The following is a 26,050-nucleotide window of genomic DNA, read 5'->3' on the forward strand; positions in this document are numbered from 1 at the left end:
GCTGGAGGACTCTGCTCCTTCCTCTATAACTCTCCTCTCCTGAAATACTCTGCTGGAGGACTCTGCTCCTCCCTCTATGACTCTCCTCTCCTGAAATACTCTGCTGGAGGACTCTGCTCCTCCCTCTATGACTCTCCTCTCCTGAAATACTCTGCTGGAGGACTCTGCTCCTCCCTCTATGACTCTCCTTTCCTGAAATACTCTGCTCTGCTGGAGGACTCTGCTCCTCCCTCTATGACTCTCCTTTCCTGAAATACTCTGCTCTGCTGGAGGACTCTGCTCCTTCCTCTATAACTCTCCTCTCCTGAAATACTCTGCTGGAGGACTCTGCTCCTTTCTCTATAACTCTCCTCTCCTGAAATACTCTGCTGGAGGACTCTGCTCCTTCCTCTACGACTCTCCTCTCCTGAAATACTCTGCTGGAGGTCTCTGCTCCTCTCCTGAAATACTCTGCTCCGCTGCAGGACTCTGCTCCTTCCTCTATGACTCTCCTCTCCTGAAATACTCTGCACTGCTGGAGGACTCTGCTCCTTGCTCTATAACTCTCCTCTCCTGAAATACTCTGCACTGCTGGAGGACTCTGCTCCTTGCTCTATAACTCTCCTCTCCTGAAATACTCTGCACTGCTGGAGGACTCTGCTCCTTCCTCTATAACTCTCCTCTCCTGAAATACTCTGCACTGCTGGAGGACTCTGCTCCTTCCTCTATAACTCTCCTCTCCTGAAATACTCTGCTCTGCTGGAGGACTCTGCTCCTTCCTCTATAACTCTCCTCTCCTGAAATACTCTGCTCTGCTGGAGGACTCTGCTCCTTCCTCTATAACTCTCCTCTCCTGAAATACTCTGCTCTGCTGGAGGACTCTGCTCCTTCCTCTATAACTCTTCTCTCCTGAAATAATCTGCTCTGCTGGAGGACTCTGCTCCCTCCTCTATAACTCTCCTCTCCTGAAATACTCTGCACTGCTGGAGGACTCTGCTCTGCCGGAGGACTCTGCTGGAAGTAGTTCTGTTTTCTTCCTTTGCTCGGAGTTCCTCTTTAGTTCCGCACTCCAGGGATGTGAAGAAGGTCGGCCGGTACAAAGTCTTCTGTAACATTACTCCCCCGTCTACCTCATCGCCGCTCATCACCTGAACAAACACCATTAACCAATCAGGACGTTATCGCCCAGCGATGGATTTGTAACAAAGCATCTGCGCTGCCATTATCATCGAATGTGTGTTATCAAAACGCAAACGGATAATCACTCCGGCCAATCGCACGCAGTCACCGCTCCGCATTTTTTTCCAGGACTTTGAACTCTGTGTCACATCATTTATAAAGTAATCATCCGACAGCTGCGCGGCGTCTTAACGGCCTCTTATAGAGGATCGCCCGCCATCTTTATACATAGAAGCACTTGGTGGAAACGTGTTGCAATTAAACGATCACAATGTAACTCTGTGGCTGTCATTAGGGAATGGCTACAATGTAACGTCAACCATAGTAATGTTTATAAATATGCAATTTATAGTATATAGAACCAGAAGCATTTTCTGAACGTGGTGGGCCTGTATGCAGATCGCAAGTTGGCGACTTTCTGTGCCTAGGCTCATCTCCATCAATAGTATAAGCGTGGGAGCATGGCTGGGATAGTAAAAGAGCATGGCTGGGGGGATAGAAAATACAAAACTAGCGCTGCGTTGGCTGGTGTGGTGAATAGTGGGGTATATCAAGAATGGATAACAGTGGGAGTGGCTTAAAAGGGGGATGATGAAATAGAACCTGTGCCTATTCGCTCTGGTCAGAGGCACCGATTGGATGTCACTATTCACGTAAAACCTTCCCATTGGAGTTCGCAGCGCCCCCATTCACATTAGAATCCCACCCTCACATCAGAGACATGCCCCCCTTCAAAGCAGAGACCTGCCCCCCTTCAAAGCAGAGACATGCCCCCCTTCAAAGCAGAGACATGCCCCCCTTCAAAGCAGAGACCTGCCCCCCTTCAAAGCAGAGACCTGCCCCCCTTCAAAGCAGAGACCTGCCCCCCTTCAAAGCAGAGACCTGCCCGCCTTCAAAGCAGAGACCTGCCCGCCTTCAAAGCAGAGACCTCCCCGCCTTCAAAGCAGAGACCTCCCCGCCTTCAAAGCAGAGACCTCCCCGCCTTCAAAGCAGAGACCTCCCCGCCTTCAAAGCAGAGACCTCCCCGCCTTCAAAGCAGAGACCTCCCCGCCTTCAAAGCAGAGACCTCCCCGCCTTCAAAGCAGAGACCTCCCCGCCTTCAAAGCAGAGACCTCCCCGCCTTCAAATCAGAGACCTCCCCGCCTTCAAATCAGAGACCTCCCCGCCTTCAAATCAGAGACCTCCCCGCCTTCAAATCAGAGACCTCCCCGCCTTCAAATCAGAGACCTCCCCGCCTTCAAATCAGAGACCTCCCCGCCTTCAAATCAGAGACCTCCCGCCTTCAAATAAGAGACATCCCCTAGTTTAATTGTAATGCATTATTCAGGCATTTCTCTAGGAATTTCCAACCTCATTATATACTCCTGGAGTAAAATAAAGCCAATATGTTTATTAGTTATGGTATTAAGGTTTGACCAAACTACACAGACGCTCTGGACGATGGTCTGAGGAGGCCTGGAATGTTGCACAGTGCTCTGGAGAGTGGTCTGAGGAGGCCTGTAATACACACAGTGCTCTGAGGCCTGTAATGCACACAGTGCTCTGGATGGTGGTCTGAGGAGGCCTGTAATACACACAGTGATCTGGACAGTGGTCTGAGGCCTGTAATGCACACAGTGCTCTGGATGGTGGTCTGAGGAGGCCTGTAATGCACACAGTGATCTGGACAGTGGTCTGAGGCCTGTAATGCACACAGTGCTCTGGACGATGGTCTGAGGAGGCCTGTAATGCACACAGTGGTCTGGACAGTGATCTGAGGCCTGTAATGCACACAGTGCTCTGGATGGTGGTCTGAGGAGGCCAGTAATGCACACAGTGCTCTGGATGGTGGTCTGAGGAGGCCTGTAATGCACACAGTGCTCTGGATGGTGGTCTGGGGAGGCCTGTAATACACACAGTGCTCTGGACAGTGGTCTGGGGAGGCCTGTAATGCACACAGTGCTCTGGATGGTGGTCTGAGGAGGCCTAGAATGCTGCACAGTGCTCTGGACGGTCTGAAGAAGCCTGTAATGCTACACAGTCCTCTGAGGAGGCTTGTAATGCACACAGTGCTTTGGACAGTGATCTGAGGCCTGTAATGTTGCACAGTGCTCTGGACAGTGGCCTGAGGAGGCCTGTAATGTTGCACAGTGCTCTGGACAGTGGCCTGAGGAGGCCTGTAATGTTGCACAGTCCTCTGGACAGTGGCCTGAGGAGGCCTGTAATGTTGCACAGTGCTCTGGACAGTGGCCTGAGGAGGCCTGTAATGCACAGTGCTCTGGACAGTGGCCTGAGGAGGCCTGTAATGCACAGTGATAACAACCATGCCCCACCACCAAGCATGCTTAAGTCGCTACCTTGCTTGGTGGGAGGGGAAACACTCGCAGGCTTTACAAGCAGAGTGCCAAGGAAACTGATAAATGCCCCTTCCTCGCATTTTCATTCAGTTTTTGTTCATTGATGAAAATGGGAATCGATTTTTGTCATAGTTTTCTTAAATTGAGGAAAATGTGGGGTCATTTTCATTTTGTTTTTTTTAACTGGAAACATGCCATTGACAAAACCAACAATGAAAATGTTTTAGCCGACGAAATGAGCTCTGCTATAGCCTCTGCACTTCTTAATGGCCATTTTTGTTGGAATGGGATGCTCAACGAGCTCATAGAGGTGTGATGGTCAGGTGTCCATATAGTGTACATTGCACTCCCCCACCCCCCCCATATTATATTAGGAAATCCCACCACCCTGTCCATGTGACCACACACACCCCAAGGATTCTGCGACTGCATTATTAAAAGATGGGCACTAGACATGTGCACAGCAAAAATTTTCGTTTATTTCTGTTCGTTTATTGTGATTCGTAACGAGTCGTAATTTCGTAAGACGTTAGTTATCGTATTTGTACTCTTTAGTATTTTCGTAACACTCTTTTTTCCGTTTCCGTTTTTTTTCTGTTAGTTTATTTTTCGTTGAATCGAGATTAGTATTTTCGTTATATTTTGTATTCTGCCGCGTTCGTATTTTTAAAATGATTTTATTCGTTCCTTCGTTTTTACGTTATTTTAATTTTCGTTGTTTTGCTATTCGTATTTACATTATATTTTCCATCATGCCGCGTTCGTATTTTCGTAAGAAATATATTTTCGTTGCTTTATGATCATTCGTATTTTCGTGTCTAATTTCCTTAGATTGTAAAAACGTACTTTTGTAGATTTTATTGCATTCGTAATTTCTGTTAGAATACATTTTACGTTTATTCGACACGCTACTCGTCGTAATTTTGTAATTCGTACTTTACTGCGATTGACTTGACTGTCTTAGTTAGCACACACACCCTGTCTAGAATGAAGTCTGACGTAGAAGAAAACTAATATATGTCAGATATTACAAATACAAATCTAGAAATGAGATGCACTGCAGTCTAACACAGAAAAAGACACAAGGAGCCAGGAGGTAATGAGAAAGAAGCTCATTGGGGGAAGGAACAAACCTCTTCAGAGGAAAGGGACAGCGCTCAGTGGCTATTGGTCAATGTCCAGAAATATTTCAGTACTAACGAAATCCAATTTACATTATTTCGTATTTTCGTTGTTTTCATTTCCGCTTTCCGAAGATTCGTAATTTATTTTTCGTTAGTTTTGATTTTCGTTTTTTAGTCTTTGTTCGGCATTTGGGTTGTTTTCTTTTCGGTCTTCGAATATTAGTAAGTTTGCATTTTCGTTCATTTTGTTTTTCGTAATTATTTTTTTTGGGTTCGGTATTTTCGTTGTTTCTATGTTTTTCGTTTCTTTCATCTTTCGTATCTTCGTGGTTTTTCATATTCGTTATTTTGAAAATATCGTTATTCGTTATTAATTGCGCTAAACCGTTCGTTCATTCGTATGTTAACGAATCAACTAAAATAACGAAAATTGACGGAAAACGTATTCGTAACGAAAAAAATTGCACATGCCTAATGGGCACTGTTAACGGCTCACAAAAGAGCTGCTGGGTGACAGGTGCTCTTTGGCCTGGTGCAGGGAAGTGGCGGCACGCCGGTGGTTGTATTACTTAGAGCAGAGGATATGCCGTGTTTGGCATGGGCAGACAGGAGTGCCAGGTGCCAAGTGCGGGCAGGTAAGGTCAATTGATGAGCTCACTTATTTGATGTTCTCGGGCTGAGGACAATGGCCTCATATACAAATATGGGTGGATCCATGCCGGAGGTCACCACTTACCATCAGACTGAGAATATAATCCAGGAAACATTCAGAGATCTAATATAGTGCTGAAATATTCTCTGCAAACAATCAGCCAATCTACAGACGTCAAGGCTGACGACTAAAGAAGTTTACATAGGAGGAGCATGGCTGCACGCCAATCGCCCGCACAGCAGCATGTATGTGCCACTTGAACAATCATACCTCCCAACTGTCCCTGATTTCGAGGGACTGTCCCTGATTTGGAGCAATGTCCCTCTGTCCCTCATTCTCCTCATTTGTCCCTCATTTTGGTCTGATCTATACAGATGTATATAAAATGCACTTTTTATCTATCAAAAAGTGTTTCCCAGTGCTAAACCTTTCACCTGATTTCTAAATTGCTGCATTTGTAAATTCCAAAAGCCAATATAAAGAAATAGTAGTGGTAAAAAAAAGCACTTGTGGGTTTAACCAATCTTATTTTTTTGTACAATTCTCCTTCAAGGGGGCGTGGCACGGGGGGGGGGGGGGGTCCTATGCCTGCATACTTTTGCCGATAGGTGTCCCTCATTCCCATCTCAGAAAGTTGGGAGGTATGGAACAATCACTTACGCCACCACCCATCATACAGTCAGCGCCCACCCAGGTCACTCACATCTGCCACTGTATGGAAAAATAATAAAATAAAAATACATAAATATATTATTCATAATGTTATAATATACAATATTATAATAGAAGGTACAATCTTCAACATAGCAGCATGTTTGCGTCACCTGATCACTCACAGCCCCCCCCCCCCCCACTGATATATAAGAGGGTCAGCCCCACCCAGATTCACCCCCATCTTTCACTATCCGGAGAGGAATAAAATAAATAATTTATTAAAAAATATATATATTTTAATGAGGAATAAAATAATTTATTAAAATATATATATATATATATATATTTTAATTATTTATTATTTTATTCCTCTCCGGATAGTGACAGATGTGGGTAATCTCGGTGGGGGTGGCCATCTATATATCCAGGTGAGTATTTGATTATTATTATTATAATAGTCTTATTTTATTCCTTTCTGGACAGTAAGAGATATGGGTGATCTGGGTGGGCACTGACTGTCCACTGGGGAGAGGGGGGGTGGTGGTGGTTGTGATTGTTTGAGTGGCACATACTGTTATGTAGGCAATTCTTTACATTATAAAATATATTATAATTTTTTATAATATGTACACACACACATGAATTTTTATATTATTTATATATATATATAAATATATATTACACACTATATATATAAAAAATATAATATATTACACACTATATATATATATATACATATACACACACACATCTCTCTCTATAGATAGGTAGATCTATATCTATCTCTCTCCTCCTTCTCCCGTCTCTCTCTCTCTCCTCCTTCTCCCGTCTCTCTCTCCTTCTCTCCTCCGTCTCTCTCTCCTCCGTCTCTCTCTCCTCCGTCTCTCTCTCCTCCGTCTCTCTCTCCTCCGTCTCTCTCTCTCTCCTCCGTCTCTCTCTCTCTCCTCCGTCTCTCTCTCTCTCCTCCGTCTCTCTCTCTCTCCTCCGTCTCTCTCTCTCTCCTCCGTCTCTCTCTCTCTCTCTCTCTCTCTCTTCTCCGTCTCTCTCTCTCTCCTCTCTTCTCCGTCTCTCTCTCTCTCCTCCGTCTCTCTCTCTCTTCTCCGTCTCTCTCTCTCTCCTCTCTTCTCCGTCTCTCTCTCTCTCCTCTCTTCTCCGTCTCTCTCTCTCTCCTCCGTCTCTCTCTCTCTCCTCCGTCTCTCTCTCTCTCCTCCGTCTCTCTCTCTCTCTCTCCTCCGTCTCTCTCTCTTCCGTCTCTCTCTCTCTCTCTCCTCCGTCTCTCTCTCTCTCTCTCTCTCTCTCTCTCTCTCTCTCTCTCTCTCTCTCTCTCTCTCTCTCTCTCTCTCTCTCTCTCTCTCTCTCTCTCTCTCTCTCTCTCTCTCTCTCTCTCTCTCTCTCTCTCTCTCTCTCTCTCTCTCTCTCTCTCTCTCTCTCTCTCTCTCTCTCTCTCTCTCTCTCTCTCTCTCTCTCTCTCTCTCTCTCTCTCTCTCTCTCTCTCTCTCTCTCTCTCTCTCTCTCTCTCTCTCTCTCGTGCATATTATTCCTGGCTGCAAACAGAAGCAGTGCCATTACCCATATAGCATACTAATACTAGAGCTCCTGGGGGGTCCAATCCACAGAGTAATTACCGTATTTATCGGCGTATAACACACACTTTTTCCCTCTTAAAATCAGGGGAAAATCGTGGGTGCGCGGTATACGCCGATCCGCGCTGTCTGAGCGGCGCCGCCGACATATACTGAGCGCAGAACATTTGGGTACACTCGGCCACGCTCGTGGTCACGCCCTATCCCGCCTCCTAGCCTTTATGCGAGAGAAGCCGAGCGTGGCCAAGCCTAGCCGAGTGTACCCGAGTGTACTGCGCTCGGTATATGTCGGCGGCGGCACTCAGAGACAGCGCGGGAGAAGCGGGGAGGACACCACCAAGGCCGCAGATGGACGCGGGACCGGACAGGGCCGCCGATGGACGCCAGGCAAGACACCGACGAGGGGGCATTCAAACTGTAAGTATTTAATTTTTTTCCTTAAAATTCCCTTCTAGGTTTGGGGTACGCGCTATACGCCGGTGCGCACTTTACCCCGCTAAATACGGTATATAGAAAGATGATCCACACACCAGTAGCTGCTCCTAAAAAAGATCTTCATATTTAATCAAGGACCACAGTATACAACCGCAGATTTGATCAGTTGACGCATTTCAGCCTAGAAGGCTGTAGTCATAATTGTTATGACTGCGGCCTTCTAGGCTGAAACTAGTCAACTGATCTTAGCTGCGTTGTACACTGTGGTGCTTGAAGAAATGCTGCATGCTCAGATAATGGTCTGGCATGAATTTCAGGGGGGGGGGGTTGGGGAGTGGCCCAGTTATTTATTTATTTTTGGCGTGGGGTTCCCCTTAAAATCCTTACCAGACCTGCAGGCAGAGTATGGAATTGGGGGGGGGGGGTTACGCTTTTTTCCCCCTGACTTTTCTATCGCTGGTGTTCTGCCAATGTGTCCCCCCCGGCGGATTATGCCCCCCCCTGTACTGCGCAGGCACGGTGCTTGCCTCCGAAAATAGCCGAACACGTAGAGCTGAGAGTCAGCTCTAGACGGCGCCTGCGTGGACCTCGCTGCAAGTCGGCCTCACATCCTCGATTCGCTCGGACGGCTTGCTTCGCTCGCTCAGCCTCCTGGCTCTTTTTTTTTAACATCCTCCATGTCCACGGCGATGGTAAAAAATGAGCCTGGATGCCAGAAGTGTGCGCAGGCGCCATCTAGAGCCGACTCTCAGTTCTACATGTTCAGCAATTTTTGGAGGCAAGCGCCGCGCCTGCACAGTACGGGGGGGCATAATCCGCCGGGGGACCTTTTTCATCAAGACACCGGCATTCAGCTGCCTGTAGGGAAGCCCGCTGACAAGTCATCGGTTGTTAAGGACGCGGGAGCCCCCTGCTTAACTACCAGCTATTCTTCACACAGAATTTGAATTGCTTGGCCGATTCGAATTGTTCTGAAAAACTGAAATTCGTTAGAAAATGAATACACAAAACAAAATTAAACAAATTTCAATTAAATCTGTTACCATTTCATTCGGATACATCCGAATTTCCAAATAACCAAAAATTTATTTTCGGAACAAAACGAATAGCACGTGTCTATTGGACAATTCATCATCAATCCTCCCTCCGGCCTTCCTTACAGTCTTCGGCTTCCTCTGATGTCGCTGAACACTGTGAGCTTCTCACCATGTGCATTAGAAGCAGCAAGTCAGATAGAGCTATGGGCGGACTGACCATTGGGGCTCTCGGCACTGCCCGAGGGCCCCATGCCACTAGGGGGCCCTATCAGGGTTGCCAGGCTCAATAAAACCAGGGACAGTATGTAAAAATCTGTGTTTTTTTTTTTTTTACATCTTTCCCTGATATGTCCGAAACCGATATGCTTTTGATGTGAAAATCCAGAGAATTTTAGCGGCCCTTCCTTGGCACTGCCTTCTGGCGTGGTGGCCATCTATAAGCCCGGGGGCCCCATAATCTTCTATTGCCCGGGGGCCCCATGAGTTGTCAGTCCGCCCCTGGATAGAGCCCCGCCCCATATCCTGGCTGGAGGACATCCAACATGATCTACACAGAACAATCGATTTCTAGATTGTGTCCCCATGTCCCACATTACATCACTGATGAAGCATCCAATGAGAAGGATCTCAGAGGAGGTTCCTTGGATCGGGCCGCTCCGTGTGTCACAATAACTGCCCCGGTTTGGTCCGCACGAGTCGGGGACGAGACTCTGTTGACACAACGCACTGCGGCATCCGGCAAAACTGGCCGCTCATCTGTGAATGGTGAAGACGGCAAGCCGAGATCTCACCTGAAACCGGCTTTCTAAACAAAGAAAAGTTACTTCTAATCGCTACAGAGTTTCAAAGGTTTTGTGTATACTAAAAACAGAGGCTGGGGGAGTCGAGACTACGAATCACAATCCCATGAAAACAGATAAAGATCGAAAAACACAAACCAACCTCACATCTTCTGACACTCCTATACAGCGATTCACGCCAGTACACCAGTGGACGAAGCAAGGTCCATAAAGACATGGATGAGCGAGTTTGGGGTGGAGGAACTTGACTGGCCTGCACAGAGTCCTGACCTAAACCCAATAGAACACCTTAGGGATGATGTAGAGTGGAGACTGTGAGCCAGGCCTTCTCGTCCAACATCAGCGCCTGACCTCACAAATGGGCTTCTGGAAGAATGGTCAAACATTCCCATAGACACACTCCTAAACCTTGTGGGCGGCCTTCCCAGAAGAGTTGAAGCTGTTATAGCTGCAATGGGTGGGCCAACGCAATACTGAACTAAGACTGGGATGCCATTAAAGTTCATGTGTGTGTAAAGGCAGGCGTCCCAATACTTTTGGTAAAATAGTGTATATGAGGAGCATGTGTACATGCAGAAACAGGGTGAGGAATGCCTTGGCCACTTCTGATTGGCTTAGTAAAGGAGATCACTTCCTGGCAGGATTGCTCAGGTGGGTTCGGACTAGGATCTGAATACACCCGAGTTTATCTCCAAAGGCTGGACTGCCAGCGCCTCCAGGTCCCGTACTTCTATCACTAGTCCTGGAAGATTTTGCAAGGAAAGTGGCTCCGGCTGGCGTTGGGCCCCATCGTCTCATTGGATGGGGCTTCTAGGAGCTTCCCCAATCCACTCTGCACCATTTTTCATTACTGGCAGCCCCCGTCATACACTGGCCGGCCCCCATCATACACTGGCGGGCCCCCATCAAACACTGGCGGGCCCCCGTCACACACTGGCGGGCCCCCGTCACACACTGGCGGGCCCTCGTCACACACTGGCGGGCCCCCGTCACACACTGGCGGGCCCCCGTCACACACTGGCGGGCCCCCGTCACACACTGGCGGGCCCCCGTCATACACTGGCGGGCCCCATCATACACTGGCGGGCCCCATCATACACTGGCGGGCCCCCATCATACACTGGCGGGCCCCCATCATACACTGGCGGGCCCCCCATCATACACTGGCGGGCCCCCCATCATACACTGGCGGGCCCCCCATCATACACTGGCGGGCCCCATCACACACTGGCGGGCCCCATCACACACTGGCGGGCCCCATCACACACCGGCGGGCCCCATCACACACCGGCGGGCCCCATCACACACCGGCGGGCCCCATCATACACCGGCGGGCCCCATCATACACCGGCGGGCCCCATCATACACCGGCGGGCCCCATCACACACCGGCGGGCCCCATCATACACCGGCGGGCCCCATCATACACCGGCGGGCCCCATCATACACCGGCGGGCCCCATCATACACCGGCGGGCCCCATCATACACCGGCGGGCCCCATCATACACCGGCGGGCCCCATCATACACTGGCGGGCCCCCATCATACACTGGCGGGCCCCCCATCATACACTGGCGGGCCCCCCATCACACACCGGCGGGCCCCATCATACACCGGCGGGCCCCATCATACACCGGCGGGCCCCATCATACACCGGCGGGCCCCATCATACACCGGCGGGCCCCATCATACACCGGCGGGCCCCATCATACACCGGCGGGCCCCATCATACACCGGCGGGCCCCCATCATACACCGGCGGCTCCATCATACACCGGCGGCTCCATCATACACTGGCTCTCGTTTCATTTACCATCAACTTCAATGGGACTTCAGGTTCATAAATTCCACATTCTGGAGTTTGGCTAAACGGCAACTGGTTCTGTTCTTCAAAGACTCCTCTCTACTAAAGAGTTAAGTGACTATTCTGGGGTGGGGGGGGGGGGGATTATGTTCATATCAACAGACTTCTACATTATTTGACACACATAATCTCCTCGTTTTTAACCCCTTCACGCCGACTCCACACATATATGTGGCCTCACTGGACCAGGCGTTTTCTCCACGGAGCCGTATATAGTCGGATCTGTCTTCGCGCTCGGAGCGCGCCGCACAGTGCACTCCCAGCACAGAGGCGGAAGCCCCAGGTCCCCTACTGACAATCCGAACCTGGATCTTTTGGTTCGGAGTCACCTGATCACTGCGATAGCCTCCGATTGGCTACCACCACAGTGATCAGACACTGTAAAGACGGCCCCCTGTCTTTCTCTCTCTGTGAATGGAGGGGAAGATACATTGAATCTCTTGCTTTCCTTGCAGAGAAAAAAAAACTAACAAAAATTTGTTTTAATAAATAATTTAATACCATTTTATTTTATTTAATTTTAATTATATATATATATATATATATATATATATATATATATATATATATATATATATATATATATATAGATAGAGAGAGATTTTATTAATAAAAAGTTATATATTTATTTTTTTAACTATATATATATTTAATAAAAAGTTAAATATGTAATATAATGTATTATTGCTAACTTTTTATTATTTATTTTATTACTAATAAATATATATATATATATATATATATATATATATATATATATATATATATATATATATATATATATATATATATATATATATATATAGAGAGAGAGAGAGAGAGAGATATATTTTATTAATAAAAAATGAACATTTTGTATATATGTATGTATGTATATATATATATATATATATATATATATATATATATATTTAACTTTATACATTTTTGTATTTATTTTTATATATATATATATTAAAATAAATACAACAATTTATAAAGTTAAATATATGTGTGTGTGTATATATATATATATATATACACACACACACACACACACACACACACACACACACATATATTTAACTTTATAAATGATCGCTTATTGCGATTTTTTTTTACCAAAAATATGTAGAAAAATACGTATCGGCCTAAACTGAGGGAAAAAAAAGTTTTTTTTATATCTTTTCGGTGGATATTTTTTATCGCAAAAAGTAAAAAATATTGAATGTTTTTTTATAATTATCACTCTATTTTTGTTCATAGCGCAAAAAAATAAAAACCGCAGAGGTGATCAAATACCACCAAAAGAAAGCTCTATTTGTGGGGGGGGGGGGGGGGGGAAAGGACGTAAATTTTGTTTGAGAGCCACGCCGCACGACCGCGCAATTGTCCGTTAAATCGACGCAGTGCCGAATCGCAAAAAGGGGCCAGGTCCTTTAGCAACAAAATGGTCCGGGGCTGGAGTGGTTAAGTGTATTTTTTCAAAAAAACTGTTCTGAAAAACTGCTTGCACATAAAATATTGCAACGATGGCCATTTCTATTCTTTAGAGTCTCTGCTAAAAAAAAAAAAATACATGATTGTTGATGGGGTTATAAATAATTTTTGATTGTAAATTGGTGAGCGGGCTGCGTGCAGGAGGGCATTCACCTTTTGCTTTTACCGCCCCATGTGAATGAGCCCTTGTATTCTCCTTTTTGTCGTAAAAGTGTTGGAACGCATATGGCGTCGTCGCGCATTGCGCACTCCAGCGGGTAGCCAAATGTGATTGGGTCGCCATATGTGATGAAACACCCCTGCTGTAGACGGTGCGATTCATTTCAGGAGGAAAGGCAGGACTATTGGCGAGGTCACCTGGTGGGAACAATCTGCGCTAATTCCAGCGTGACAGCGCTGGGGGGGGGGGGGTTTGCACCATCACACTTTGAACGCAGGTCTGTAGTCCAGAAGAGAAAGCTCTTAGCAAAGGGTGACAACGCTGCCTGAAATTCAAAAGCTTTAATGCAGAGTTGTCACCATAACAGGAAGTGATCCTTATACAGTGGAAATCGGCAGAAGGAAGTTATTAGTTACATTATATCATTATATTATACTGTAGACATAGATAGGAGTGGGAACTCCAGAGGTTATTTGGGGGGGGAGGGGGTCGTATGATATGGACTGAATTTGTTTTTGCCTTTACTCTGTACATCATCTGCGTTCAGCGGCCATTTTTTTCTTTAAGCCTCAGTTTTAAAATGCGACCTCGCTGTAGATCTCACCTATCCCGCTCTCCCGGAGTTCGCTCGCCCTCCACAAAGCCGCCCTTTATACCCGCACAATACACTGGCCTTTCTGTCGGCGGCCGCGAGGAACAAAAGACTCATGGGAGAGAGACGAGGAGAACAGGTTTCTGGGCGCTGACTCCATGTCCGCGCACAATGCCGCCCTTCACCAGATCCCATGTAAGACACCGCTCTCCGGGGATGACACATGGGCGACCGACAACACCCCACCCCCCTCCCCTCCCCCCCCCCCCCCCAATGCCAGGGAAAGCTCTTTTCCATCGTACAAAAAAATCATCATTCTTCACAGATAGAAAAATAAACAGAATTGACGGCCTCAGGCCTTATACAGACATGGTGCGTCCTTCAGCTAGTGGTGGGATTCTACAGAACAAGTAGAGAGAGACCCCCCCCATGTGTGTTCAGACCACCAGTGCCGGTGACTTGTCCTTAGCCCCCGTTCACACCTAGGCGTATATACGCCTGCAGTGCGACGCCGCTACAGCCCCGAGACGCTGGAGGGATGATTTAACATGCACCTCTATGGAGATGGTTCACATCTCCACGCCGAACGCCGTACGCCTGCAAAAAAGTCCCGGACCTTTTTTTCAGGCGGCTTTCGGCGTTCGGCATAGGAGATGTGAACCATCTCCATAGAGGGGGTGAAGGCTGCATTCACAATCGCGGCGTTTTGTCGCCGCAAATCGCGGTACAAAACGCCGCAATTTGTCGCCGCAATTCGCGGGACAAAACGCCGCGATTTTGTACGCTTAGGTGTGAATGCAGCCTAATGTTCCCCCTAACGGGGAAGTTCCTTCAAGGACTGCGCAGGCGCAAACTTGCCGACGGAAATCTCCGAACCTCGCTCGGCATCCAGGCTCATTCTTTAACATCCCCGTGGATTGGAGGATGTTAAAAAAAAAAGAGCCAGGGAGCGGAGCGAGGACGTGAGGCCGACTGGCCACCTACCTCGAAATCCACGTAGCCCTGGATGCCGGGCGAGGTTCGGAGATTTCCGTTGGCAAGTTTGCGCCTGCGCAGTCCTTGAAGGAACTTTCCCGTTAGCCGGAACCATCGCGGCAGATCGGATTGCGCATGCGCAGGAACTTCCACGATAGCCGGAACCAGCTCGGCAGATCACCGGGACAAGGATCTCCGGACCCCAGGGCAAAGATTTGGGGGTTGTGCCATTAGAGGTGATATGACAGGGGGGAGAGGATTTGTGCTAGGAGAATTCTTTTGGGGGGGGGGGGGGGGATCAGCGCCAAACCGCACCCCTTCCCCCCTCCATTCATGATGTGCAATTCTCCAATCAAAATACTTTTATCAGCTGTTACATGACCGCTATAATGCTCGTTCTAGTCTCCCAGGGCATGGAGATATACACTCCCATGGGAGGACTACAACTAATAACTTCCTTCTGCCGATTTCCACTGTATAAGGATCACTTCCTGTTAGGGTGACAACTCTGCATTAAAGCTTTTGAATTTCATGCAGCGTTGTCACCCTTTGCTAAGAGCTATCACTGCTGGACTACAGACCTGCGTTCAAAGTGTGATGGTGCAAACTTCCCCGCACCCCCCCCCCCAGCGCTGTCACGATGGAAGTAGCGCTGATTGTTCCCACTAGGTGACCTCGCCAATAGTCCTGCCTTCCTCCTGAAATGAATCGCACGGTCTACAGCAGGGGTGTTTCGTCACATATGGCAACCCCGCTGGAGTGCGCAATGCGCGACGCCGCCATATGCGTTCCAACATTTTTACGACAGAACAGAGAAATGGAGAGTATTAGCTATGAAGCACGTCCAACGCTGTGAACAAACCGTCGGACGTGCTTCGTATCTAATACTCTCTATTTCTCTGTTTTGTCGTAAAAGTGTTGGAACGCATATGGCGTCGTCGCGCATTGCGCACTCCAGCGGGTTAGCCAAATGTGATTGGGTTGCCATATGTGACGTAACACCCCTGCTGTAGACAGTGCGATTCATTTCAGGAGGAAAGGTGTGACTATTGGCGAGGTCACCTGGTGGGAACAATCAGCGCTACTTCCAGCGTGACAGCGCTGGGGGGGGGGGAGTTTGTTGCACCATCACACTTTGAACGCAGGTCTGTAGTCCAGAAGAGAAAGCTCTTAGCAAAGGGTGACAACGCTGCCTGAAATTCAAAAGCTTTAATGCAGAGTTGTCACCCTAACAGGAAGTGATCCTTATACAGTGGAAATCGGCAGAAGGAAGTTATTAGTTACATTATATAGGGGGGGGGGAGGGGGGGTAAACACTGCAGCCGTATCTTACCTTGCATGTAGGACTCGATCCGGCGGATGAGCTCGTAGGACTTGGAGCGGTCCAGCAGGGTGCGGATGGCGGGTAACGGGTCCAAAATGATGGTTTCTGGGTGCGCATCAATATATTCCTGAAAGAGAAAATGAAACACAAAAAATTAATAAAAAAAAAGGGGGGGTTGCCACCTGGGGCCCTGGGCGCTTTAATAAAAAAGGGCCATATTCTCAGAAGAGTTACGACGGAGTATCTCAGGAAACTCCGTTGTATCTCTGTTTTTTGACCCGCGTATCTATGCGAGCGATTCCTAGAATCATTTTCGCATAGATACGCTGAAGATCCGACATTTGTAAGTCACTTACACTGTCGGATCTTTAATGAAATTCGCCGCCGGCCGCTAGGTGGCGTTTACGTTCAGGTCTCATTTGTTTATGCAAATGAGCCTGATATGCCGATTCCCCAACGAAATCGCGTCGCGTAACCGTCGCTTACGTCGTTTGCGTAAGCGTAAGGTTACCCCTGCTATATGAGGGGTAACCTTACGCCAGTCCCACGTAGGCCATGTTAAGTATGGCGTCGGGTCCGCGTCGTCTTTTCCCGTCGGGTACGTCGTTTTCGTAAGTCGTTCTTGAATACGACTTTACGTCAATGACGCACACGTCGGCGTCATTGACGTTTTCCAGCGAGAACCGGAGCATGCGCACTGGGCTATTTTAAGCCCGGCGCATGCGCAGTTCGATCGGCACGGGGGACGCGCTTAATTTAAATACAAGCCGCCCCCTTTGAACCACGCGGGGATACGCCGGGCCTTTTACACTACGCCGTCGCAAACTACGGAGCAAGTGCTTGAGGAATACGGCACTTGCTCCAGTAAGTTGCGGCGGCGTAGTGTAAATAGCTTACGCGATGCCGCCGCAAATTCTTGGAGAATCTGGCCCAAATTTTTTTCCCAAAAATAAATATAAAAAAAAGGGGGGGGGGTTGCCATCCGGGCCCCTGGGGACCTTCGGGCCCCTTACATGTATACTGCTTGTACCCCCCCTGATGGCGGCCCTGCGTAGAATACCGGGCTTATGGCAGCAGATCGTTTTTCCCTTTTATGAATTTTTTTTGCAACAGAAATCGCACCAGAGTAGCACAGGGACCTTTTTCAAAACTGTGCCGCAACAATGTGAACGGGCAACACTGAAAAAAAAATAGGATTTTCCCTTTTCATGCGATTCGGAGCGACTCAAATTGCAACAGAGATCGCAACAGCACTTAGATGGTGCCCATTGAAGTGAATGGGCTTTGGACTTCTCATGCGACTTTCTGTGTTGCATTAGAAGTCGCGGCCATGTGAACCGGGGCTACTGAATGTACTTGTGCGTCCCGGCGTTATTCGAAAAGAAAAGCGCAGTACAAAAAAAAAAAAAAAAGCCTTGAGCTGCACTTGGCAGAATGAAAAGATTTTGACTTGGAATATAAACACTGATCAGCCAAAACGTAACGTAATGTAATGTTCCGGCTGATCAGTGTTTATATTTGAAGTCAAAATCCTTTGGACCACCCACCAGATGCAGACGACGCCCCCCTTTTACCGCCAAAAACACGATCGTCGCTTTGTAATCATCACCAATGTTACATTTCTGCTCTTTGCCGCCATGGCAACCGTGGCTCAGTTTGCACAAACCGCCCCCCTCCGGATTCTATAATTGTCTCGTCTCCCCGATGTCTGCAGATCCGGAGGAGCGGACCGAGGACTAGGGGAAGATCATCAATGGTCTGGAGCAACGGGCTCTCCAAACTGCGGCCCTTTTATTCAGCCACTGACACCAATGATGGGGCACTATTCCTCTCACTGACACCAATGATGGGACACTATTCCTCCCACTGACACCAATGATGGGACACTATTCCTCTCACTGACACCAATGATGGGACACTATTCCTCCCACGGAGACCAATGATGGGGCACTATTCTCCCCAATGACCCCAATGATGGGGCGCTATTCCTCCCACGGAGACCAATGATGGGACACTATTCCTCCCACCGACGCCAATGATGGGACACTATTCCTCCCACTGACGTCAATGATGGGACACTATTCCTCTCACTGACACCAATGATGGGACACTATTCCCCCCACCGACGCCAATGATGGGACACTATTCCTCCCACTGACACCAATGATGGGAAACTATTCCTCCCACTGACACCAATGATGGGACACTATTCCTCCCACTGACACCAATGATGGGACACTATTCCTCCCACTGACACCAATGATGGGACACTATTCCTCTCACTGACACCAATGATGGGACACTATTCCCCCCACTGACACCAATGATGGGACACTATTCCTCTCACTGACACCAATGATGGGGCACTATTCCTCCCACTGAGACCAATGATGGGACACTATTCCTCTGACACCAATGATGGGGCACTATTCCTCCCAATGACACTAATGATGGGACACTATTCCTCTCACTGACGCTAATGATGGGGCACTATTTGTCCCAATGACACCAATGATGGGACACTATTCCTCTCACTGACGCCAATGATGGGGCACTATTCCTCCCACTGACACCAATGATGGGGCACTATTCCTCCCACTGACACCAATGATGGGACACTATTCCTCCCACTGACACCAATGATGGGACACTATTCCTCCCACTGACACCAATGATGGGACACTATTCCTCCCACTGATACCAATGATGGGACACTATTCCTCCCACTGATACCAATGATGGGACACTATTCCTCCCACTGATACCAATGATGGGACACTATTCCTCCCACTGACACCAATGATGGGGCACTATTCCTCCCACTGACGCCAATGATGGGACACCATTCCTCCCACTGACACCAATGATGGGACACTATTCCTCCCACTGACACCAATGATGGGACACTATTCCTCCCACTGATACCAAAGATGGGACACTATTCCTCCCACTTAGACCAATGATGGGACACTATTCCTCCCACTGAGACCAATAATGGGACACTATTCCTCCCACTGACACCAATGATGGGACACTATTCCTCTCACTGACACCAATGATGGGACACTATTCCTACTACTGATACCAATGATGGGACACTATTCCTCCCACTGACACCAATGATGGGACACTATTCCTCCCAATGACACCAATGATGGGGCACTATTTTTTTCCCTGATTTTTTTTTTTTTAAGAGGGTTTACTTGCTCAGCAATCTGAAGTTGGAATTTTCGAATTTTGGAAAATTCGGATATTTTCAAATTAACTAATTTGTCAAAATTTGTTCAAAAATTCATTCTGAACTAAACTAATTGCACATTTCTACTGACTAAGATTCCATCGATTTATGGGCTTGCTGGTTGTTCTGAAGTCTATCCATTAATCAACTGCAGGACAACCAGCCGGTTGGATTTTTCACCGGCGATTACTGCCAGCGCCTATATAGCTGCCAGCAGTGATCATTGAGTTCTTCTGCCAGGGAAGGCTCCTCCCCCGGGAGGGATTTCCCCATCCACTCTGACTGTGTGGATGGGGGAATTGAGCAATTTCCTTACATTCCACCCATGGCTGAAGGAAAGAAAATGATATAATCTATGGCCTGCCCATAGGCGTGCGCACAGGGTGTGCCAGGTGTGCCCAGGCACACCCTAATCACTCCCTGCAGTGCCGATTCCCCCTGCTACCCGGTGTCTCCTCCCACGGCATTGCTGGCTTCCCTTATCTCTCATAGATGATATTTCAGGATGAGTAGGGGCAGAGGCGGCTCTTTAATTAGGCAAATTAGGCGATCGCCTAAGGCCTCATAATCACAGGGGCCTCGCGGCCTACTAACTTACCCAATGCATTACCCCAGTTTTGAGGGACAGGGGACCCTAACGCTGCTTAACTAACAACCAGTGAATATCGGTAAACCCCACCCCTTGTGACGTCAATGACCCAGCATGCCCTCAGTCAATGACATCACAAGGGGGCAGGTTCACCAGGTGACATCACCGGGCGGCCCCCGCCCCTTAGTTTTTTTTTTCCTCTTCCACATCAGTCTCAAACCAGGGAGCGGGACAGCGAGACATGTTCACGGTAACTCCGCCCTTCACGTCTCCTCTGTGGTCTCACGTCACGTGTGGTTTATCCATTTTATTTACCTCTTTTTTCTTTTATATTATTTTTATTTGTTTCTCTTTTTTTTTGTATGTTTTTTTTTTCCTTTCAACTATTTATCAAGAAAAATCACTTTTAAATGAACACTATTAATTTTAACCCACGTTACATAGAAAGAATCCCGCCCCTGAGTTACTACTCTTTCGTCTTTTCGCCCCTTAGTTATTAACCACTTAAGGACCGGACCATAATGCTGCCTAAAGACCCAAGGTGTTTTTACAGTTCGGGACTGCGTCGCTTTAACAGACAATTGCGCGGTCGTGCGACGTGGCTCCCAAACAAAATTGGCGTCCTTTTTTCCCCACAAATAGAGCTTTCTTTTGGTGGTATTTGATCACCTCTGCGGTTTTTATTTTTTGCGCTATAAACAAAAATAGAGCGACAATTTTGAAAAAAAAGCAATATTTTTTACTTTTTGCCCTAAAAAATATCCCCCAAAAACATATATAAAATTTTTTTTCCTCAGTTTAGGCCGATACGTATTCTTCTACCTATTTTTGGTAAAAAAAAATCGCAATAGGCGTTTATCGATTGGTTTGCGCAAAATTTATAGCGTTTACAAAATAGGGGATAGTTTTATTGCATTTTTATAAAAAAAAATTTTTTACTACTAATGGCGGCGATCAGCGATTTTTATTCGTGACTGCGACATTATGGCGGACACTTCGGACAATTTTGACACATTTTTGGGACCATTGTCATTTTCACAGCAAAAAATGCATTTAAATTGCATTCTTTATTGTGAAAATGACAGTTGCAGTTTGGGAGTTAACCACAGGGGGCGCTGTAGGAGTTAGGGTTCACTTAGTGTGTGTTTACAACTGTAGGGGGGTGTGGCTGTAGGAATGACGTCATCGATCGAGTCTCCCTATAAAAGGGATCACTCGATCGATGCGCCGCCATAGTGAAGCACGGGGAAGCCGTGTTTACATACGGCTCTCCCCGTTCTTCAGCTCCGGGGAGCGATCGCGACGGAGCGGCTATAAACAAATAGCCGCGCCGTCGTCCCGGATCGCTCCCAGAGGGGACCCGACCGCCGCAAGTCGCGGGGGGGGGTCCCGATCGGACCCCCCATCCACGTCTAGGCAGGGACGTACAGGTACGCCAATGTGCCTGTACGTGCCATTCTGCCGACGTATATCTACATGCGGCGGTTGGGAAGGGGTTAAAGAGCAGGATCTGGAGGACACCTTGTTAAAAGGGGCTTTTAGATTCCGATAAGCCCCCCTGCCCGCAGACCCCCACAACCACCGGCCAGGGTTGTGGGGAAGAGGCTCTTGTCCTTGAATTATTTTTCCCCATCATGGGCGTGAGTGGGGCCCCATGTCAAGTTTTGCCTAGGGCCTTATAAAGCCTGGAGCCGCCTCTGAGTAGGGGAAGGGGTAATGTAATTCGCTGGACCCTTCCTTTCTGAATGAACACAGTGAGAGATCGGTACTATGTTTTTGAGCTTTCAGGTGCACACCCTAATGCTACAGGCTGTGCACACCTATGGGCCTGCCCAAGTCTGCAGTGGGGACATTAGAGTGTAAGCTCCTCCTCTGTGGAAGTCTCAGCGAACTCCTGCAACACACTAGCTTGGGTACAAATAACGCTCTCATAAAACGATCGACAGAAAGATTTTATAGCGCTGCCAATGAGCTGCGTCCGCAGTGGGCGGAGTCACGTGGTCCGGTTTTGGGGACGCACACGGAGCCTGCAAATGATGCTTTTTGCGGCGGGTTCGCTCACCTGGAACCTCTGCACCAGCTGTACTGCCTCGCTGTCGTTCTGGTCGGCCTCCAGGATGACGTCTGTTAGCTTGTGGATGATGACGTCCAGCGGGCCTTGGTCCTCGATCGGTTTGGCCAGATTAAGCTGAAAGCAAAAAAAAAAAAAAAAATTGTGGATTTCCATCAAGAAACAGAATTGGGGAAAATAAAGAGCACCTGTCATACCAATGGGGACGGTTCTGTAGGTTGAAATACAAAAAAAATTACAGGTATATTTCAAATACGTTCCTCCTATCTATGCTGCACTCTCTATTTTCTCAGATATAATAAAAAGTGAATCAAAATCCAGAAACAGAAATGTAACATTTTGCAGCTGTGGTGGCTGCCTTTGTTTTCTTTATTTACATTTTTTTTCTCTTTATGTTGTCCTTGTTGGGGAGTTTTTAACCCGCTTCCTGTTCTAGCCACTACAAAAAAAGTAAAAGGAATTTCGTTCAAAAGATAATGGGCCAGATCCACGTAGCGTGGCGTATTTTTAGGCAGGCGTAGCGTATCGTAGTTCCGCTACGCCGCTGCTACTTTGAGAGGCAAGTGCTGTATTCACAAAGCACTTGCGTCTAAAGTTACGGCGGCGTAACGTAAATGTGTCGGTGTAAGGGCGCGGAATTCAAATGACAAAAGATTTGGGCGTGTTTTATGTATATTAACTGTGACCCCACGTAAATGAAGTTTCGATCGTGGACCTATCCCAGTGCGCATGCTTCAAATGACGTCGGCAAATCGTCAATGCTTTCGACGTGAACGTAAATTATGGCCAGCCCAATTCACGGACGAGTTACGCAAACGACGTAAAATTTGAAAAATTCGACGCGGTTCCGACGTCCATACTCAACATTGGCTGCGCCATGTTTTTGGTGGTTTATCGTTACGCCTGAAAACCCCTTACGTAAACGGCGTATCTTTACTGTGACGGGCGTACGTTCGTGAATAGGCGTATCTAGCTGATTTACATATTCTAGGCGTAAATCAGCGTACACGCCCCTAGTGCCCAGCGTAAATATGCAGTTAAGATACGACGGCGTAGGAGACTTACGCCGGTCGTATCTTAGCAACATTTAAGCGTATCTCAGTTTGAGCATACGCTTAAAGTTGCGACGGCGCGGATTCGGACTTACGATGGCGTATCTACTGATACGCCCGTCGTAAGTCTTCGTGGATCTGGCCCTAAATGTAATGTGCTTAGATTGCCCCCCCCTTCACTGGTTCCCCCCTTTCCTCATTAACATACTAGTGACCAGGGCTGCCAATAAGGGGGGTAATACCAGCCCTCCTCCTGTAGGGGGACCAAGGTCCCATCAGTTCAACAGGGGGGAAGATGACAAGTAGAGGGAAGAGGCCTTGTGGCTCCCCATGAAGCAGCTGAAAGCCAGCGGGGGGGGGGGGGGAGGTGAAGTCGACTTCCAGCCGCCGCAGGAGGAGCCACAGATTTCCAGTAACTGCCCCCTCCCCTGTTGCAACGATCACCTCTCTCTCCACAATTTAACCCCGCCCCCTTCCCCCAACTCGGATCCCCCTTGTGTGCCCCTTTGCTCTGCAGTGCTTCTCCTCCCCCTCTTCCTGCTGCCGGAAGCACACAGGTGTTTTTTCAGGATGACAAGCGGGGCAGGGTGGGTAAATATGTCAAATTTACCAACCCAACCCAACCCATGCTGGGCGCTTGCTGTTCACTCAGCGTTGTGTTAGGAAAGCAAATGAATATTTTGCTTTCCTAACACTGAACCGCCTCTCAGTCAATCAGGTGCTCGGGTCTGTTACCCGTCACCTGATTGGCTGAAACGACAGGCGTTGTGATTGGACGCCTGGTAGAAAGGAGGGAAGAAGACATCAAAGAGCGTGCAGGACACCGCCGCCGTGACTTAAATCTTTAATGCGACATGTCACTGTCGGCAGCGCCCCCTTCTCAACTTTAATGTGACATGCAATTTTGCTTAGGGCCCCAGGGAGGTCAGGATCGGCACTGCTTGACGGGCACAGTGGCTGCTATTTTTTTTTTTTTTTCAGTTTGTGTGGACCCCCCAAAAAAATTTGAGCACCAGTCGCCACCAAGGTGGCGGCAACCAGGTGAGGAGGACAAAGACAAGTGTGTCTTACCTACAGTGAAGCATGGTGGTGGGAGTGTCATGGACTGGGGCTGTATGAGTGCTGCCGGCACTGGGGAGCTACAGATCATTGAGGAAACCAGGAATGCCAACATGTCCTGTGACATACTGAAGCAGAGCATGATCCCCTTCCTTCAGAGACTGGGACCCTGACCTTTGATGCTATTTTTTTTAACCCCTTCCCTACCGGCGCATTGTAAAATGACCCCGGCAGGAACCCTCCCTCGACCCGGGAGGACGTCATATGACGTCCTGTGTTCCCGGCGATCTAGGGCGCGCGGCACCGCTCGTGACCCGACGCGGGTGCCCGGCGGCCGCGATTGCCGGTGATCACGGCAGGAGTGTGGCTCTGTGTGTGCAATGATGGGGTGTAAACACACAGATCCACCTCCTGTCAGCGGTGAGGAGACCAATGTGTGTTCCCAGTACAGAGGAACACACATCGGTTCTCCTCCCCTTGTGAGTCCCCTCCCCCCTACAGTTAGAACACGCCTTAGGGAACATATTAACCCCCCCTAGTGGTTAACCCCTTCCTTGCCAGTCACATTTACACAGTAATCAATGCATATTTATAGCACTAATCGCTGTGTAAATGTGAATGGTCCCAAAAATTTGTCAAAAAAGTGTCCGATGTGTTCGCCGCAATGTCACGGTCACAATAAAAAAAAAAAAAAAAGCAAATTGCCGCCAATACTAGTAAAAAAAATAATAAAATAAAAATGCCATAAATATATCACCTATTTTGTAGACGCTATAACTTTTGCGCAAACCAATCAATATACGATTATTGCGATTTTTTTTACCAAAAATATGTAGAAGAGTACGTATCGGCCTAAACTGAGGGAAAAAAGTTTAAAAAAAAAAAAAAAATTTGATATTTATTAAATAAAAAAGTAAAAAATATTGTGTTGTTTTAAAAAATTGTCGCTGTTCTTTTGTTTATAGCGCAAAAAATAAAAACCGCAGAGATGATCTAATACCAAACGAAAGCTCTATTTGTGGGGGGGGGACAAAGATTTAGTTTGGGTACAGTGTTGCATGACCGCGCAATTGTCATTCAAAGTGCAACAGCGCTGAAAACTTGGTCTGGGCAGGAAGGGGGTGAAAATGCCCTGTATGGAAGGGGTTAATTCATGAAAGTGTATTTTTTGGCCACTGCAAAGGGAGGGCCAACTCATTATTGAACCCAACGGACGAAGACGCCATTGAAGTTCATGTAAAGGCAGGTGTCCCAATACTTTTGACAATATACTGTTGTGTATATATATATATATATATATATATTCTGCAGAGCCAAGCTCTTACAGATGTCCTATCTCTGGGAAAAGTTAGGCTTGGAGTTCCCCAGCTGGGACTTGTAGTCCCCCCCCCCCCCTTGCAAGAGGTTTCTCCTGACCCGTGTCCAGCGGTGGAAGGGTTAATCTCGGACACCCTATATAAATATTTTTTGGGGATGTGGAATTTGGTCACTGTGTGCACACCAAGTCCTTCCTGTGAAGGGGATAAGACGCGGGTCAGCGGTGAGTCACAGAACCAGCTCCTGGCTCTGTATTATGCAACCGCGATCGCGCGCGGAGGGGGTTGGGGGGGTATGAGCGCGCTCGCCTTCCGCTGGCTGTTTTCTGTTCGGTGTCAGATGAGGAAAAGCAGGTTAGCAGGATGCCGGAGATCTGGATAAATTGTCGCTAATCCAGGATCTGCCGTTTAAAGGGGAACTATACCCAAATCATAAACATTATATGATAATGTCACAGCTGTGTGCGGAACTGTCACCCGGGTGGGGGAGGGGGAGCTGGAGGTCCTCCAATTATAGATCCATTTATAAAGGTTTTCAACCAACTTTTACTTGG

At 47.8% G+C, this 26,050-nt stretch overlaps 1 protein-coding gene across 1 annotated transcript in view; it reads right to left on the minus strand.

Annotated features, from left to right (window-relative positions):
* ITPK1 (inositol-tetrakisphosphate 1-kinase) overlaps window positions 1-26,050 on the minus strand; it is a 124,757-nt gene that overhangs the window by 23,294 nt on the left and 75,413 nt on the right. The window contains exons 4-5 of the mRNA XM_040333649.1: window positions 22,061-22,186; window positions 16,181-16,298 (exon numbers count right to left, since the gene is read on the minus strand). Of these exons, the coding sequence (XP_040189583.1) occupies window positions 16,181-16,298; window positions 22,061-22,186 (244 nt within the window). The remainder of the gene's footprint in view (window positions 1-16,180; window positions 16,299-22,060; window positions 22,187-26,050) is intronic.

The sequence above is a fragment of the Rana temporaria genome, chromosome 13 (genome assembly GCF_905171775.1).
Source record: "Rana temporaria chromosome 13, aRanTem1.1, whole genome shotgun sequence".
NCBI lineage: Eukaryota > Metazoa > Chordata > Amphibia > Anura > Ranidae > Rana > Rana temporaria.